Source organism: Macrotis lagotis, chromosome 1 (assembly GCF_037893015.1).
Source record: "Macrotis lagotis isolate mMagLag1 chromosome 1, bilby.v1.9.chrom.fasta, whole genome shotgun sequence".
NCBI lineage: Eukaryota > Metazoa > Chordata > Mammalia > Peramelemorphia > Peramelidae > Macrotis > Macrotis lagotis.
The window spans coordinates 838,235,891-838,253,584 of NC_133658.1; the positions used below are offsets into that span (position 1 = coordinate 838,235,891).

At 36.6% G+C, this 17,694-nt stretch overlaps 1 protein-coding gene across 1 annotated transcript; it reads left to right on the plus strand.

The window, feature by feature from the left end:
* Nucleotides 1–15,524: 15,524 nt before the first annotated feature.
* LOC141508608 (olfactory receptor 52P1-like) lies at nucleotides 15,525–16,466 on the plus strand. The gene has a single exon (XM_074217392.1). It carries the CDS (start codon nucleotides 15,525–15,527, stop codon nucleotides 16,464–16,466), a length of 942 nt encoding a protein of 313 aa, XP_074073493.1.
* The last annotated feature ends 1,228 nt before the right edge of the window (nucleotides 16,467–17,694 follow it).

A 17,694-nucleotide genomic window follows, 5' to 3' on the forward strand; every position in this document is an offset into this window, starting at 1 on the left:
GATTGAATAAAATGGAGCACCGACCCTGGAGTCAGGAATGCCTGAGTTCAAATCGAGCCTCAGAAACTTAGTAATTGCCTAGCTGTGTGGCTTTGGGCAAGGCCATTTAACCCCATTTGCCTTGCAAAAAACAAAAAAAAATTGAATAAAAAAGCAAGAAATGTCACCAGGAAGTATGAACTAAATGGAAAATAAGACAAATTGAAGTTCAAAGGAACAAATGAGCATTGAGAGTTGGAAGAGGCAAGGAAGACTTTCTGGAGGGCATATTATTCTCTGCCTGAGAATATACTATGACTCAATCTGTTCAATATGAACATGGATTTTAAAAATCTGAATAGTAAGATTTATATGTCTATAAGTAGCTAATGAAATGATAATTACTAATGTATTGCTTTCTTGCTCCGAACACTTTTTCTGCAAACCCTCAAATCTAATTTTATAAACCTCTGTGGTGGACATAATTTCCAGTGTGGGATTGTCTACTAAATGCTTACTAGGTGGATCTCAAAAAAAGAAATACATATGGCTAATTAATATTTTCTCCCTCATTTTTCTGTCTAAATAATTAATAAAACAATAAATTACACCCAAATTTATAACATTTGACAATTTCTGAGTTGTAACTCCTTACCTTGAAAATTTCACAATTGTTTCTAATGAACTGATTTGAGCTAGTTTCAGCTCACCACTTTTTTCAATTTTACTGAGAAGCTGAATATTGTTTGTATGAACTCCTTCACCTACCTATGTCTTCCACAGAAATACAGAGGTAGTACTAACTTCAAATATACATACTCTGAGAGGCATATATTAAATTTGTTCTAGATTTTCCAAATTCTAAAGATAACATATGACCTAGGTTTTTCCTAGTCCTAGTGAATGCCACCTATGAACTTAAATAGCAAAAAAAGCCTCTATACAGTTCATGAGGCCATGGATAATATTTTTCTGCCTAAGCCTATAAGGGGCACAAAACCCCACCATATCAGAGAATGGATCACTCAGAATGTGGAACTATATACAAGTAAGGTCTTCTCTTCATCCATTGTGTTCATGGTCCAGAATACTTCCAAGGATAGGAATCAAGGGTCTCCATGACTTTTGCTACCATTTTTGCTGAATTATCTGCAAATCCCTTCAAACAATATACCCTTTTCCTAACCCTGAGAGGTGTGTGTTTATATGTGTGTGTGTGTGTGTGTGTGTGTGTGTGTGTGTGTGTGTGTATCTTCCTTCCAGAAAACTCTTCAATTCACTAATGCAACTATAACTCATTGATAGGTGAAGGTACACATATAGAAAAGAGTACTGAACTTAGAGTGAGGATTCAGTCACTTTCAATTTAGCAAGCATTTGTTAAATTACTATTATATCTTAGGCATTATAATATAGACTAAAGTTAAAACCAAAATGTTCTTTTCACAATACTCATTCTTGGAGAATAAGACACATACACAGAGAAGTAAATCAGATGATTTGAGAAGATGAAGAATATTAACAACATATGGGGAGTTCAAGAAATGTTCCACAGAGGAGATGGTTCCTGAAGTAAACATTAAAGGGAATTTGGGATTCCAGGGCACAGCATGGAAGAGGGAATACTTTCCAAAATTGGGTACAGAGTTGGGAGATGGAATATTGAGTTTGAGAAATGGTTTAGGAAATGATTTGGTTGAGATGTGGGACGAGTGAATAGGTAAAATATTGGAAGTTCTGACTGTAACACTTAATTGTGTGTTCAGTCTCCTAACATCTCAACTTTAATTTCTTCATTTGTAAAATAAGATAATAATGATTGCATTGTCCATCTCCCTAGTTTGCCTTGAGTAAAGTGTTTATCAAACCCAACACTCTAAGAGTCATTGATCAGAGATTCAAAGAGAAGTGGGGGGATGGAATAGACATTTATTTAGTATCTGCTATGTGTCAGATACTGTGAGGAGTTCTTTAGAAATATCTTTTATTTCTTTTTTTAGGTTTTTGCATGGCAATGGGGTTAAGTGGCTTGCCCAAGGCCACACAGCTAAGTAATTATTGGGTATTTGAGACCACATTTGAACTCAGATACTCCTGACTCCAGGGCTGGTGCTCTATCCACTGCGCCACCTAGCCACCCCTAGTTCTTTAGAAATATAATCTCATTTTATCCTAATTACAATTCTCTGAGATAAGTATTATTATTTTCTCTGTTTTACAGTTGAGAAAACACAAAAACACAAAAGTCAGATGAGTTGTCCAGGATCATAAAACTAGTAGATACTAGATTTGAACTCATGTCTTCCTGATTTCAGGCTCATATTCTATTCACTGAATCATCTAGCTGCCCATAGTCCAACTGGTACAAGAATAAGAATCTCTCCTACCCCATTCCCAATAAAACTTCTTTTCCTTGAAGAATTTCAGTAAAAAAGGGACCCATTTGGCTGCAGAGAGACAACATATTCTACTTTTGGGCAGCTCTCATTGTTAAGAAGTTTTTCTTTTATGTAACCCAAATCTGCCACTCTGGAAGTTTCATACATTCATTGCCCCTTCTTTTGCCCTTTGGCATAAAACCCAGGAGTTAGATAGCCTAGGGCAATGGATGGAGTACTAGCCCTGGAGTCAAGAAGATCTGAGTTCAAATGTGACTTCATACAATTAATAGCTAAACAAGTCTTAGTCTACTTCATTTTCCTCATTTGTAAAATGTGAAAAATAAAAGTACCTACCTCTTAAGAATATTGTGAAGATAAAATGAAATATTTGTCAAGTTCTTTGTAAAGCACTACCTATTTTTAATGATAACTAATAATGATGGCAATAATAACAAACCAAAGTATATTCCCCATTCCACATATTAGCTCTTCAAATACTTGAGTTTAGGGATCATGTCCCCAATAATCTTCTTTTCCTAAAATATCCAACCCTAGTTCTCTAAATTCATTCTTAAATGACGTGATTTTTAGTTCTTTTACCATCCTGGTTGTCACAGTTCTGCTTCTTGCTAAAAGATGGTATCTATAAGACCAAGAAATATCTATTTGTATTGTAGATATAAATGGTTTGTCTAATAAATGAATAAATGATCTGATACCACTCTAATCATATCTTCTGGTGTCATTTACTTTCTGGTACTTCTGTACACAAACCCTCAAAGAAAACAATTGCATTTCCATATCCTTGTCATTTTCTACTTCTCTTGTCTTATTTCACCAACTAATCTTTCACTTACAGGTACTCAAGAATATCTCCTATTTCTTCAGTGCCAAGTCTACAATGGATATTCAAACAATGTGGTTAACTGAGTCCTGCAGTTCTTTATTCCTCAATATTACACAGTCCTAAAATTCTCAAGCTGGAAAGAACTGTAGAGATAATTTAAACTAAACTTTCATTCTTAGCATTGAGGGATTCGAAATCAAGAGAGATGGAGGTGGGTTGGTTAAGGTAAGCTACCAAGTCAGTGAAAGAGCTGGGGCTGTAGACCTGGTACCCAGGTTTACAGAACTAATAGACTATATATTTGGCATCTTGACATCTCTGACTCTGTCTCTATACTTATTTTTACTTACTTCTCTTTCATCTTTTTCTCCTACCAAAAAATACTACAAAGAAGAACATAACTTGATGTTCAGACAAATCTAAATACCACAGTGCTTGGGAAGAGCTATTGGGAAAGGAGAAATGAGAGAAACTGGTTGGTGCATTAGAGAAGGGAAAGAGAATAATATATGTCAGACACTGTGCTAAGCACATTATATCTGCTCTTTTATTTCATTCTGACAATAATCCTGTGTTGTAGGTGAAATTATGCTTCTCATTTTACAGTTCAGAAAATTGAACCTGATGGAGATGGTGAAATATTGATTGTGATGCAGAAGAAGGGAAAACACAGGGATTGGCAAATAGGGTGACATTCCATGTGGGAGGAACAGAGATTTAGAAGGGGTTAAAGCACAGTGGTATAGTGGATTAGATGAAGAGTTGAGAAGTTAATGGCATTTATCAGTGGGGGAAGGATAAACCCCAAGGACAGGATCTCTCTGAATCTCATTTTTCTTATCTGCATAATGAGTATAATAATAGCAAGAATTTGTGTTTCACTCTAAGATTTTCCCAGTCCTTTAAATATGTTATTTCATCTTATCCAGTCACACAATTATCAAGACTTTAAATCCAGATTTGAACTGGCCTTGATTTCAAGTCCATAATAATATTTATACCACCCATTTTTACCTCCTACTTCATACTTTGTGACTGGCATGAGTTGTGAATATGAGACAAAGAGACAAACAGAGGGAGAGAGAGAGAGAGAGAGAGAGAGAGAGAGAGAGAGAGAGAGATCTATTTGTTAACAGTGTCATATAAATGTAAATTGTTATAATTATAAGGGTTGTAGAAAAAGTTTTCCTTGAAGGAAAAGAAAGATGGAATGTAAAAGACAAAGGAGAGGGTTTGAGGCTGAAATGGTTTACAGGATGATTAAATGAAGCCTAGTATGAGTGGTTCAGATTTATCACTAAGCATATTAGATAGATATACCTCTTAGATCAGACATATTCTGAGGATTATATCAGTACCAAGTACAGAACAAGACTTTAAGATTCCAAAATATCCTATTTCCCAGAATAGACTCATGTCCTTCTTATCCTGTCCCTTTAAAAGAAGCTTTGCCTTGTCAGATCACCTCTATAAACCATCAGGAGAAGTCAGTTCTTCACCTGATGTTTTCTTTCTAGTATGGTAAAGATCTATTTATGGTCCTTCACCATCTTGGTATCCTTGTCCCTTTAGAACCCTAGTTCCTGACTATATTTCCTTTTTCTGTAACTAGTATTCTTACCCTTAAGGCCTGGAACTTGTCTTGACTGTATCCACAAGCTACAGCATCTGTGACAGAAGTTTGGAATTTGTCCTCTTCTGTGTTTTTCAAATACCACCTCAATAAGAGTAAGAAAGTATGAGGAAGAACTTAAATTAATATTTTACCCCCAAATTGCCTCTTTTCTAGGAAGTGAAGAGAGTGATGAAAAGTACCTGTGTCCCCAGGGAGGGCCTTGAGGGATACTCCAGGGTAGGGCCACAAAAATGACTGTTTATAAGGCCATTAGTTGCCATTATACTGGAGTGAGGAAGGGACCTGTCATTTTTCATATCTCCTGGGAATGAATTAATGGCATGGTAATTTACTTGAGAGAGTCAGGGTTTTAATCTATAATCAATATCCACTAAATTCCTTTCTGATCTCTCTTTCCCTCCTCCCCTGCCCCAATAATTGCACCTATATTCATAGAATTTCAGAGATGAGAAAAGATTCAATTTTTTACCTTGTATTTGAAAAGAAATCCCCTATACAATATCCTAATAAATGGTCATATATTTTGGGGGTGATTGACACAATGTTGATAATATCATAGACTTTAAAACTGGAAAGGATGATTTCTATGAACAATCTTCTTGTAGAAAAGGCAGTATGAAGCACATTGTTCCAAGATCCACTTCTAATAAAGCAAGGAATCCAGAAAGCCAAACCAAGTGCTTTTTCAACTATATTCTAGAGACTATAATATACAAGGTCATTTAAAGGAAATAGAAATCTTTCTCTTGCAGAAAAAGAATGATTAAAGGAAGATTTATATATATATACCCAGAACTTTTCTGAAACCATCTAGCTTATCATTTCTTGTTAGCATAATGGTATTACGTCAGAACAGAGGGGTATCATATTTTGTTGAAAATAAGCTCTAGCATGATTTTTTTTCAAGATGCTTGTAATATAAGCCTTACACTAAAATAAGTCCCAGTTAAGATTATCAGTCTGTTAAATTAGTATTTCTGTTGCAACACATAATTGAATTATAAAATAATAATATTATTGACATTAAAAATTAAAATAAGTGATAAGTTTTAATTAAGTAGTTGTAAATATGTAAAGAGAGACAAATTCCTATGTACACAGATGAACTCAAAAATTAATACTGAATGACCAGTCAGAGTAAAGACAAAATACATAAAACATGTGTACTTGATAATGTCTAGATGGGGAAAAAAAACCCTCACTTCTAATCATCACCAAGGAAAAGAAAGATAATATTAAATGTGTTTCAGGAGTTTATGATCTTGAAACCAAAAAAAAATCTGGTACATGCAAGCAGTTATAAGAAGTGGGTTGATTGAATGCTGCCATTTGTTTTGTGAGGTTACCAAAGAGGTCTGTTAGTCTGAGATTCAGCCAACACCCAACACACTAAAGACTTCTCTTGCAAAAAGAAAAGATCCAATAATCATTCCCACAAGAATGATTGCCTAGCTCCAGACTCTCAATACTGCTATAAACAAGCCATTCAAGAACCATTTGCACATGAAATTCAATGATTTAATTGAAATAGAGTAGAGAGAAATCAGTGTGGAAACTTTGTTAAGCTGAACCTGAATGAAGACTTCATGGGATAAAATTACTGACAGCTGTCTTGTCAGTGCACTATGAACAGGTAACATGGATAAGAAATGTTCATTTAAGAAGAGCTCCATTGCTGGATATGAGAGATTGGGGCCAATAGTTCTGCAAGAAGTGGAGTTGCAAGAAATTCAGGCTGGAATTCAGGTTTGGGAGAGTTATGATGATGTTCTAGAAGATGCCATGACTGCATTTGAATAAATGTAGATTTTTGACCATGAATAGATTTAGATTTTTCTAAATGAATAAATGTTGATTTTGTCCATGAAAATAAGACATCCCCTGAAAATAAGTCCTAATGAGTCTTTTGAAGCAAAAATTAATTTTAAAAAACTGGTCTTATTTGGGGGAAATACAGTAGATAGTACAGATGGACTTTTCATTTCAGCAGCAAAATAATCAAAGACAATTTATACAGACTTATGGTAGAAAATGCCATCCAAATCCAGAGAAGGTACTGTAGTGTTTAAATGAAGACCAAATCTTTTTATCTTCAATTTTTAAAAGTTGTCTACATAAGACATAGGTCACTTTTTCCTCTTTAATGCTTTATTCAATTTGAATCTTATTCTTCTCTCAAAACATATTCAATATCAATCTATATTAGCATGATTATAATTATAGAATTTGAATCAGATTGCTTTCTGTCAGGGGCAAGGGGGAGGGAGGAAATGGAAAGAGAAAAACTGTCCAACTCAAAACCTTGCAAAAAAAAAAAGATTGGTTAAAAACTGTCATTGCATATAATCGTATAAACAAATAAATAAAATGTTTAAATAAAAAAATCCAGAATTGAAATTTCTTGCTCCCAAAGTCCTTGGCATTGTCAATTAGTCCAGCATCAGAAACTGATAAGATTTTTATCAGTAGATGCAGAATTTAGGAAAAGTCATCATCATCTACTTTATCTTTGCATCCTAAGGACCGTGGGACTCTTTGATCTAACCTGTATCCAAAGCCTTCATATGTGTTATCTCCTCCATTAGAATGTGAATTCCTTGAAAGCAGGGCTTATCATATTTGCATTCCCTGAAGTCAAGCATAATGTTTAGCATATAGTAAATGTTTATTAAACATTTCCTAGTTTTTCTGAAATGATCCCATTCATAATTTCTTACAGCAGAAAAAAGATTCCATTATATTCATGTAACATAACTTGTTTAACCATTCTCAACCTGATAGGCACCTCCTCAGTGCACAATGTTTTTGCCACCACAAAAAACTACTATAAATATTTTTGTATATCAGCATCTATTTCTTATTTTAAAACATCAAAAAAAAGAGAGGGTGTGATCAGCAGTGGTACTTCTAGGGTATGAACAGCTTAATTGCTTTGGGGTATAGTTCCAAATTGTTTTCCTAAATGACTGGACCAGTTCACAGTTCTATCAACAGTTTATTAATGTACCTGTCATCCCACATCTCCTCTAGCATTTATCATTTTTCTTTTTTTTGGTCAATTTCACTTGAATTTCTCTAATTATTATTGATTTTGAACATTTTTTATTTAACATTTTTTCAATTACATGTAAAGATAATTTTCAACATTCATTTCTGCAAAATTTTAAATTTAAATTTTTCCCCTTCTCTTCTCTCTCTCCTCCCCTAGACAGTAAGCAATATAATATAGGTTATAGATGTACAATTATTTTAAACTTTTCATATCAGTCATGTTGTGAAAGAAGAATCCAAACTGAAGGTAAAATTCATGAAAAAGGGGAAAAAAAGGAAAAAACCCAAATTTTTCAAAAATGAAAATAGTATTGTTCAATCTGCATTCAGATTCCATAGTTCTTTCAGTAGATATGGATGAATTTTTCCATCATGTCTTTTGGAATTGTCCTTGATCATTGTATTGTTGAGAAGATCTTAGTCTATTGTAGTGGATCAACACAACGTTGTTATTAATGTATATACAGTGTTCTCCTGGTTCTGCTCACTTCACTCAGCACCAGAGTGTATAAGTCTTTTAAGATTTTTCTGATATCTGTCTATCATTTCTTTTATATCAATAGTACACCATCACCTTCATGTACTACAACTTCTTTCAATTCTTTGCTGCTATAAAAAGAGTTGTTATGAATATTTTTGTACATGTGGGTTCTTTCCTTTTTTTTATGATCTCTAGTAGTAATATTCCTGGATCAAAGGCTATGCACAGTTTTATAGCCCTTTGAACTGTTCCAAATTGCTTTCCAGAATGGTAGGATCAGTTCATAACTCTACCAAGAGAGCATTAGGTTCCTAGTTTTCCCACATCCTTTCCTACATTGATCATTATCCTTTTCTGTCATATTAACTAATCTGATAATTATGAGGAAGTATCTCAGAGTTGTTTTAATTTACATTTCTCTAATCAATAATAACTTAAAGAATTTTTTTCATCTGCCTATAGGAGGTCGAAATTAGGAGAAAGAAATTTTCCAGGTCCTGTGCTAAGAGCTGAAGTTCAAAGAAAAAAAAAATTCCCTTCTTCTAAAGAGTTCACATTATAATGGAAGAATTCATTTTCTAATGACTTGTGCCCAAAGTCAGAACATTCCCCCATGTATAGCATCTGCTAGAACTTAAAGACACTAGCCTAGCCTTTCAAAATTCATATTCATCTCCACAAGAAGGAATAGAGAAGTACTTTAGCTGAAGACCAACATCAAACAGTCAACAACCATTTAATCATGTCCAATCATATATTGACTTATGCTTCAGTCTTGTTTTCTGCAGGTCTCTCTGTGTCCTGGAGGTAGCTCTAGACTATAGAGTCCTAAAAGGCAGGAATTTTTTGAGTTAGTTCAGGGTCTTATATAATTATTTCTTTCTTTATTTTCAGTGATGATGTTATATATTCAAAATAAATTTGCAGTTATCCAAAGGTAGCATTCAGGGATGAAAGATGAAAAGTTTAAAGTATAAGGTACAATGTGAATATATGAAATAATAATTGCTAATATTTTTATAGGCTTGAAAATTGTTTTACAAATGTTTTGGCATTTGATCCTCACAAGCCTATAAGGCAGACACTATTATTATAGCTATTTTATAGAGGATATTAAAACTAAGTGATGAAGTGACTTAAGTGACTTTGTCCAGGGCACATAGCAAGCAGGCATCTGAGACAGGATTGAAACTCAGTTAAGTTCCTGAGACAAGTCAGTTGCTCTGTCCACTTTACTTTATTCAGTTGTTTCAGTCTTTGACCCCTTTGGGGGATTTTCTTGGCAACGATACTGGAATGACTTGTCATTTCCTTCTCCAGTCATATTTTACAGATGAAGAAACTGAGGCAAACAGGGTTAAGTGACTTCCCCAAGGTCACACAGTTTGTAAGTGACTGAAGAAAGACTGGAATTCATGAAATTCATGAAATCATCTTGATTTCAGGCTGTTCTCTATCTACTTTACCATCTAGTTGCATCACTCTATCCACTATATAATAATAGCTAACATTTATGTAATGCTTTTTATCTATTAAAAAAAGTTATAGACCTTATATGATCCTCACAATAACCCTGGAACACAGGGTACTCTTATCCCATTTTACAGTAAATCAGGAAATTTGTACTCAAGAGTATGTCATTTGCCTAGAGTCACATAACCAGTAAGTGTCTGAAACTGAATTTAATCCCAGGTCTTAATTCAAATTCAGTGCTCTTACTACTGTGCTATCCTACAGAAACAGAAGATAAATTTATTTAATATTTATTCTAATTTTGTCCAAAAAACCACCCCCTAGGAATATTATAGCCAAATTCCAGAACTCCCAAGTCAAAGAGAAAATATTACAAGCAGCCAGAAGGACACAGTTTAAATATCATGGAGCTGCAGTCAGGATCACACAGGACTTAGCAACAACTACTTTGGAAGCTCATAGGGCTTGGAATACAATATACCAGAAGGCAAAAGATCTTGGAATGCAACTGAGAATCAACTACCTAGCAAAAATGAATGTCCTCTTCCAGGGAAAAAGATGGACTTTCAATGAACCAGGGGAATTTCAAATGTCCTGTTGGAATGGCCAGAGCTGAATAGAAGACAAATTTAAATTGGCCAGTTCAAACAAAGCACATTGCCAGGGGCAAAAGTGGGTTATTGTCTATTATTTGAGAGAGAGAGAGAGAGAGAGAGAGAGAGAGAGAGAGAGAGAGAGAGAACCTTTCCATGTCAGTTATCTTTGGTTATTCATCTACTAAATCTAGATGAATATCATATCTCATAGCATCCTTCTCCAAAACCATTCCTGGTTCCTTGTCTTTCTTTCCTTTATTAAGCAACATCACTCACTAATTATCAAGCTTAATTCAGGACAAAATGACAAGAGTTTTGGGGGTTCTGGAGTTTTTTTTAGGTTTTTTTCAAGGCAAATGGGGTTAAGTGGAATTCTGCCTTTTTTTCCTAATTCTTTGATATTGCCTTTGCAGCATGGAAAGACATTCTGGCATCTTTTGGAAAAGTGTGTCTACCACCATCTGTCCCATCAAAAAATGCCCCAGGAGGTAATATTTGACAGTTCTTTCAGACTTATATTTGGCACTCACTACTTTATTCAGGAAGTGGTGACTTCTTTGCAAATGTATGGTCATGAGGAACTGCTTATCTATTTTAATGATGGGGTGAAAGAGAGCCATGAAGAGCATAGAAATTTTGGTTGAAGTTTTCCATGTGGAATGCAATTGATGTGATGAGTAATTTCACTCATGCTGTCTTGCTTAGACTTTGATTTATGTTTCATTGCTGGAAAGGAAAGGAAAAGGGAAATAATTTATTAAGCACTTACTAAGCATTTGTAAAAATGTTTTACAAATATTATTTCAGTTGAAAAGACTCAGTGTGAAATAAGAGGAGTTTTGTGTTGAAAATAACTTTAAGTGAAAGTAGGTACAAGAAGCAACACAATGCGGAGAAAGAAAAGAGATATTTCCAAATAAGTGGAGGTCAATCTAGAGATCAAGTGAGTTATACCTCTAGATAAAAGAATTGGGCACATGACATACTAATCAGGAGTTGTTTTTTTTTTCCACAGCCATATGCTCTGGATTTCTATCTATGGGCAGGATTCAAACAGCTTCCTCTTGTTTATACCCATATAAATGAAAGAGACACATGTGAACTAATCTTTAAGGTTTCTCCCAGCTCAAAATCTTTTGTGCTATGATTCCCTGAAATTCATACAGATTTCAGTCCTCATTATATATGGTTAAGGTCTAATAACCCCTTTTCATTTGGAGGAACAAGCTCAATGCATACAACAGCAACCTAATTGAACAACAATGTGCAATTTATAATCATTTGCCCTTTTCTTATTTCATTAGATCTTTGAAGGCACGGCAAAGACAATATCCCTATTTTGTAAAGGAAGAATTTGAGAACTACTTGAGAAGGAAATAACTTGCCCAGGACTACATAGGAGTCTGTAAGTAGAATTAGCACTCAAAATAAGGTCTCCTGTTCTGCTCTCCTCTCTCCTTCCCCCCCCCTAACCCCCTAGCCTTTTTTCCTTCAACCATGTTTCTGCTCATATACTTCTGCCTCTGCTTCAAGGGTTACGTTTTCTAAATGTTATTTGTGCCTCTTTCCCCAGACACAGGACTTACACAGAGGTTTTTTTGCCTCCTCATCCTTCCCTGGAGAATTTCTTTTCCCAATGGAGCTGTCATTAGAGTAAAAGATAAATGGGTCAGTTGGCTCTCTAAATCCTAAACCCTATAGGAAGAGGAGCCACAAAGATGCTTATCATGTCCCCCAAGCTTTGGTAAGTTGTGTCTATGTTGGGGAAAAAAGTCAGTCTTTTTGTGCACAACTTGCTATGGTTTCATATCTGCAAGAAATACCTGGAGAGGATAGTGAGGATATCACAAGCTGAATCTTATAAAACCTGGCATGTAATCCTCCAAACAACCCTGTGGTTAAGGTGATGCAAGCATCATCACCTTTTAACAGAAGAGGACACTGGTCCAGACATATAAAGATGCTGGCCTGAAAGTGTCAGAGGATCTATGAATTCATGGGGAAAATATAATTGCTTGAATGTTTCAAGCTTCTGACTCAAGAGGCTGCTCACTAGTGAGACTGCTCTAAGGTATCCTATGCGGAGGAGAAATCTGCTCCCTTTTATTGTATGTATCCAGGGTTTCTTCTGTTGCTATAATTTCAAAATGGCAGAGGCTTTTATTTCAATCTTACCCCTTGGTTTTATGTGAGAAACTGAAAAACAAAGAGGAAATATCTTTTCCAAGGTCACATAGGGAGCCAGTCACAGAGCTTAGATTAGAATCCACCTGCCTTTTCATTCTCAATTCAGTATTTTTTCCATGCTACGTATAGTCAGAGCATCCTTGATAGGTGGTCTTTCAGCTCCTGATTGAATATATACATTAATAGGGAACTTACTACCTCTCAATGACCTCCAATTGTTTTGATGAATGGTTGTAATTGTACATTTTTCATTTTTCCAGATACTAAATTTTTACAGGCTGAGGGAATACTGATCTCAGATGGGATGTCCTTCAGATTAATTCTGTATAGAATTCTGTAGCACATGGCTTTTGAATAGTACTAGGAAAACTTGTAACTAGACCAGATTCAAGAAGAAAATCCTAAATAATGTCACACCTTGATCAGCACTTTCTTCACTATAGCCCTTTGATGCATGTAGTACAAGTGACAATCATGATATATTTTCTCTGTGTTTGTGTGTGTGTATATATGTAGATATATATAGATAGATATGAATATAGATATGGATATATGTTGCACTTTGATGTTTACAGAGAACTTTACACATTATTTAAGTTGATCCTCACAACTCTGATGGAAGCTAGGGTAGCTGGGGTGGCTTATCCCCATTTCATGACTGAGGAATTAAGACTGAAAGAGTTTGCCTGAAATCACAGTATTAATCAAGTGTTTGATGGAGGAATTGACTCAACATCTACTGATTCCAAGTCCAAAATTATTCATTACACCAGGAATTCAATTAATTACCTAATTGCATGATAGCCTTATGCTCAGCACTTAGAGAGGTACATTTTTTTTTCATAAGACAGTTTCTTCTGTTCTAGAACTTGCTAATTAGTAGGGATATGTGATGTAATGAAACCATATCTGAGGGTTTTAAAGAGGTACAGGCAAAGTACTTTTTTGATGTTTGAGGTGAAGAAATTTTAAAATATTGTAGAATTCAGACTAGTCTTTATTAGAGAACTACCATTTGAACTGAGTTAACAAGAACTGATAAGAATTCAACAGGTGGGAAAAGTGCTAGAGGGGCCATAAGGAGGGAGGCACACAAAGAGAGCATAATACTCAGAGGCAGAGATTTGAGAATACTTCAGTGGGACAGAGAATTTTCCATCTGACTGGATTGTAAAAATGGGGAGGGAAGTAATATAAAATAAGGCTAGAAAGGTAGGTTTGAATCAAACTGTGAAGGATCTTAAGTGCCAGATTGGTAATTTTGTGCTTTTATTTTAAAGGTCTTTTGAGCAGAGGTGTGATTGATCAATCAAAGATCTATTCAGACTCTGAGAGTCTATTGGGTAACATATAAAGTCCACTGGATTTGTACCTTTACTGGAATGGTAGCTGTGGAAGTCTAGAAGGAAGAGAGACAAAAGATACCCTATTGTCAGACCTCATAGGATTAACAACTGACTGTCCATCTTTCAAATCATCTTTATGAAGTCTGTGCTGTAACTCATCTGGCCCTTTAAACATATGAGTGGTCTCAGACAGAGATTGATTTGCCATTTTTGTCTTCATTTACAAAAGAGGAAAATGATGCAAGTGGGGTTAAGTGACATCCCCAGAGTAAAACAACTAGTAAGTGTCTGGGACTAGATTTGAGCTCAGGGCCTTCTGACGCTAGGATGTCTATCATTAGCAGTATAATAAACTCAGATATCCAGATGAACCATTACCCAAAGAACCCTAGGAAGAAGACCTGTATGATTCTATACATGATATATTCAATAATCTCTTAGTCCTGGGGTCAAATTCTCCATCTTTGAAATAGGGGAGCAGACCCCTATTCTCAGGAAGTGAAAGGGAGCTAAATCCCTCTTTGCCAACCTAACTCATGAAGATGAGTCTTCCTAATGCCAAGGCCAGTTCTCTTTCTACTGTACCACCTAGCTGCTGGAAAGATTGACAAATAATAGGTTTCAGTCTAAGCCTCATTCAGTCTTTGTTTAGGCTTTTATATCTCAAGAGTGAATGTAAAGAACAATTGTTACTCTTTTGACCAAAACCCAGAAGATCTTCCTCTCCCATTGACTGATGGATTGATTTGCTTGTTTGTTTGTTTATTTATTTTTCAACTAGCTAAGAGAGGTCATTATTTGCCTATTTTTTACCTAGCTTTAATAACTGAATAGAAATTGTTTCATTTAAATTGAATTCTAGGAGAGATTTTAGTTTAAAAAGATCAAGAGCTCCCAGGATCCAGAGCCATCTCCAATCATCCTGATCTATATCTGGCTACTGGACTCAGATGGCTCCAGAAAAGAGAGTGAAGCTGGTGACTTTGCACACCCTCCCTCACTGAAATCAGATTCTCTTGCAAGTCATGGCATCACCTTCCTGATGTCATGATCCTCTTCAAGAAAGTACAAACAAGAATTTAAGATAGAATAAAAGACAGATGGACAGAAAACCAAAGGAGAGAGTAGGCAGGGGACTAGTAGGAGGCAGGGAGCATTTAGTAGAGAACTTTTTGAACATTACTACAATGGAACAAGGTCAGAAACCATCTTACCATCTCTCTCTGTCCCCTATATATGAGAATACCTGTTAGAATAATAGAAGGTGAGTAATTCTCTTGTTCCTTAGAGAAAGGGATTGTATTTTCTCCTTCCCATTAAATTTAGTATCTAACAACCCCTTCTCTGTTAGGAGTTATTCTTAGGGCTAATCTGCATTGCATCATTTATACTGCCTTTTTAGCCTTGTCCCTATAGAGATGGATCCCAGCTGCCTCCCTTTCTTCATGGCACATTACCTGGACCTTGAAGAAGTTCAATGAAATCTCCTGACCTACCCCCATTTTGCTAGAGAAAACATTCCTCCCCCCCCCTTTCTAGGCCTAGCCATGACATTCTACAATCATAGCCATGTCAGTTTTACCACCTTCATGTTAATGGGCATTCCAGGCCTGGAAGTCTTCCACTTCTGGATCGCGTTTCCGTTTTGCTCCATGTACATCATGGCTGTCTTGGGTAACCTGACCGTCCTGATGGTGATCTGGACAGAACCAGGGCTGCACCAGCCCATGTACGTCTTTCTCTGTATGCTCTCTGCCCTTGACTTGGTTCTCTGTACCTCCACAGTGCCCAGGATCCTTGCTCTTTTCTGGGCAGGCACTGCTGAGATCACCTTTGGTGCCTGTGCTACACAGATGTTCTTCATTCATGGCTTCTCAGCTGTGGAATCAGGCATCCTGCTGGCCATGGCCATTGATCGCTATGTGGCCATATGCCGTCCTTTACACTATGGCACCTTGTTGTCACTAGGGACTGTGGGCCGTATGGGCATGGCTGCTGTATTCCGTGGCCTGGGTCTCATGACCCCACTGACCTGCCTCCTTGGAAGGCTACATTATTGTGGCCAGGTGATTGCCCACTCTTACTGCGAACACATGGCTGTGGTGAAGCTCGCGTGTGATGACACACGTGCCAACAATATGTATGGAATCACCGCAGCAACACTTGTGGTGGGCACCGATTCTGTCTGCATTGCGCTCTCCTATGCCCTCATTCTGCGGGCAGTGCTAGCACTTTCCTCCAAGGAGGCACGAGTCAAGACCTTTGGGACTTGTGGTTCCCATCTTGGCGTCATCCTGCTTTTCTATACTCCTGGCCTTTTTTCTTTCTATACCCAGAGGTTTGGGCAACATGTCCCACGTCATGTGCATATCCTCCTGGCTGACCTGTACCTTGTGGTGCCCCCTATGCTGAACCCCATTATTTATGGCATGAAGACCAAACAGATTCGGGATGGAGCACTGCGGCTGCTACAGAGGGGACCAGTTTAGGCCTAAAAGTCTGATCTGTCAAAATTCAACCTCATTTTCCTGCTGTGAGAGTAAGCACAACTCTCAAGGAGAGACAAGAGACTCTCTGTCTACAGGGGAGGCATGGCCCTGTGATAATGGGAAAAGATAAGAGGCCAATGCTCAGGGAACCTGTTCTTTGGCAGCCTAGGGAAAGAGCATGGTAATCTGTGTCCTTAAGGAGCACAGTGGAAGGTGGCACCCTGACATAAGCTTGGAGGAACTCTTAGTGTCAGAGAGCCAAAAACTGGACACATTCTCATGGTATAGACAAAAACAGAGAGAAATAGAAATGGGTTAAAATGAAGATAACAGATACAAGTTCATTGAAGCCAAGAGAAAATGGAATGGAAGAGTTTACAATGGGAGCAGAAGTTGGATTATGACTTCTAAGGCAATGGTATCAATTTCAAATAAAAATAGATGCTTTAGGGGGCATATATTACCTAAGAAAATCACAAATTAACATTATTTATCATGTGCTGTGTTTTTATTTATTATGTTTGAATGCTTCTCAGTAACTTTTTAATCTTGTTTGAGTGTTTTGCAGACTTTGTGAGGTCTGCTGACCCCAAAGGCCCGACGGACCCTGAGTTTAACACCTCTACTCTGAGGTATTTCTAGCTCTAACAATTTGAGTTTGCTTATAAATAAGGGGAAGAAAGGGAAGTTGATTAAGGGAGACTACCTGGAGAAGGTAAGTCTTGAGCCTGGTTTCTATGGAAAAAGCCTGCCTATTTCTTTTTCCTCCATCTGTGTGTGTATGTGGGGGGGGGAGTTCAGCCATGTGCAACAATCTGTGACTCCATTTAAGGTTTTCCTGGCAGACACTGGAATGATTTGACATTTCCTTTTCCAGTTCAGTTTTATAAATGAGACAGATAGAGTTAAGTGGCTTGCACAAGGTAACCCAATTTGGGGACTAGTTTTGTACTCAGGTATTTCTGACTCTAGCACCTCTACCTCTAACAATATAATAAGTTCATATATTCTGACAGGCTATTCTCCAAAGAACCTCAGGAAGAAGAATTTAAGATGGGCTATTCTATATATGCTATCTTCAGCTACCTCTTAGTCCTGGTCTCAGTTTTTCCACCTGTAAATTCAAAATGCTCTTCCTTCCTCCCTTTCCACCCCCTTACCTAAGAGGAAAAGCAATTTGATAGAAGTTATACGTGTCCAATGACACAAAAATATTTTCGTATTAATC

Excerpts from the sequence above, each read along its gene's own strand:
- LOC141508608 (XM_074217392.1), top strand. The coding sequence starts at position 15,525 with ATGACATTCTACAATCATAGCCATGTCAGTTTTACCACCTTCATGTTA.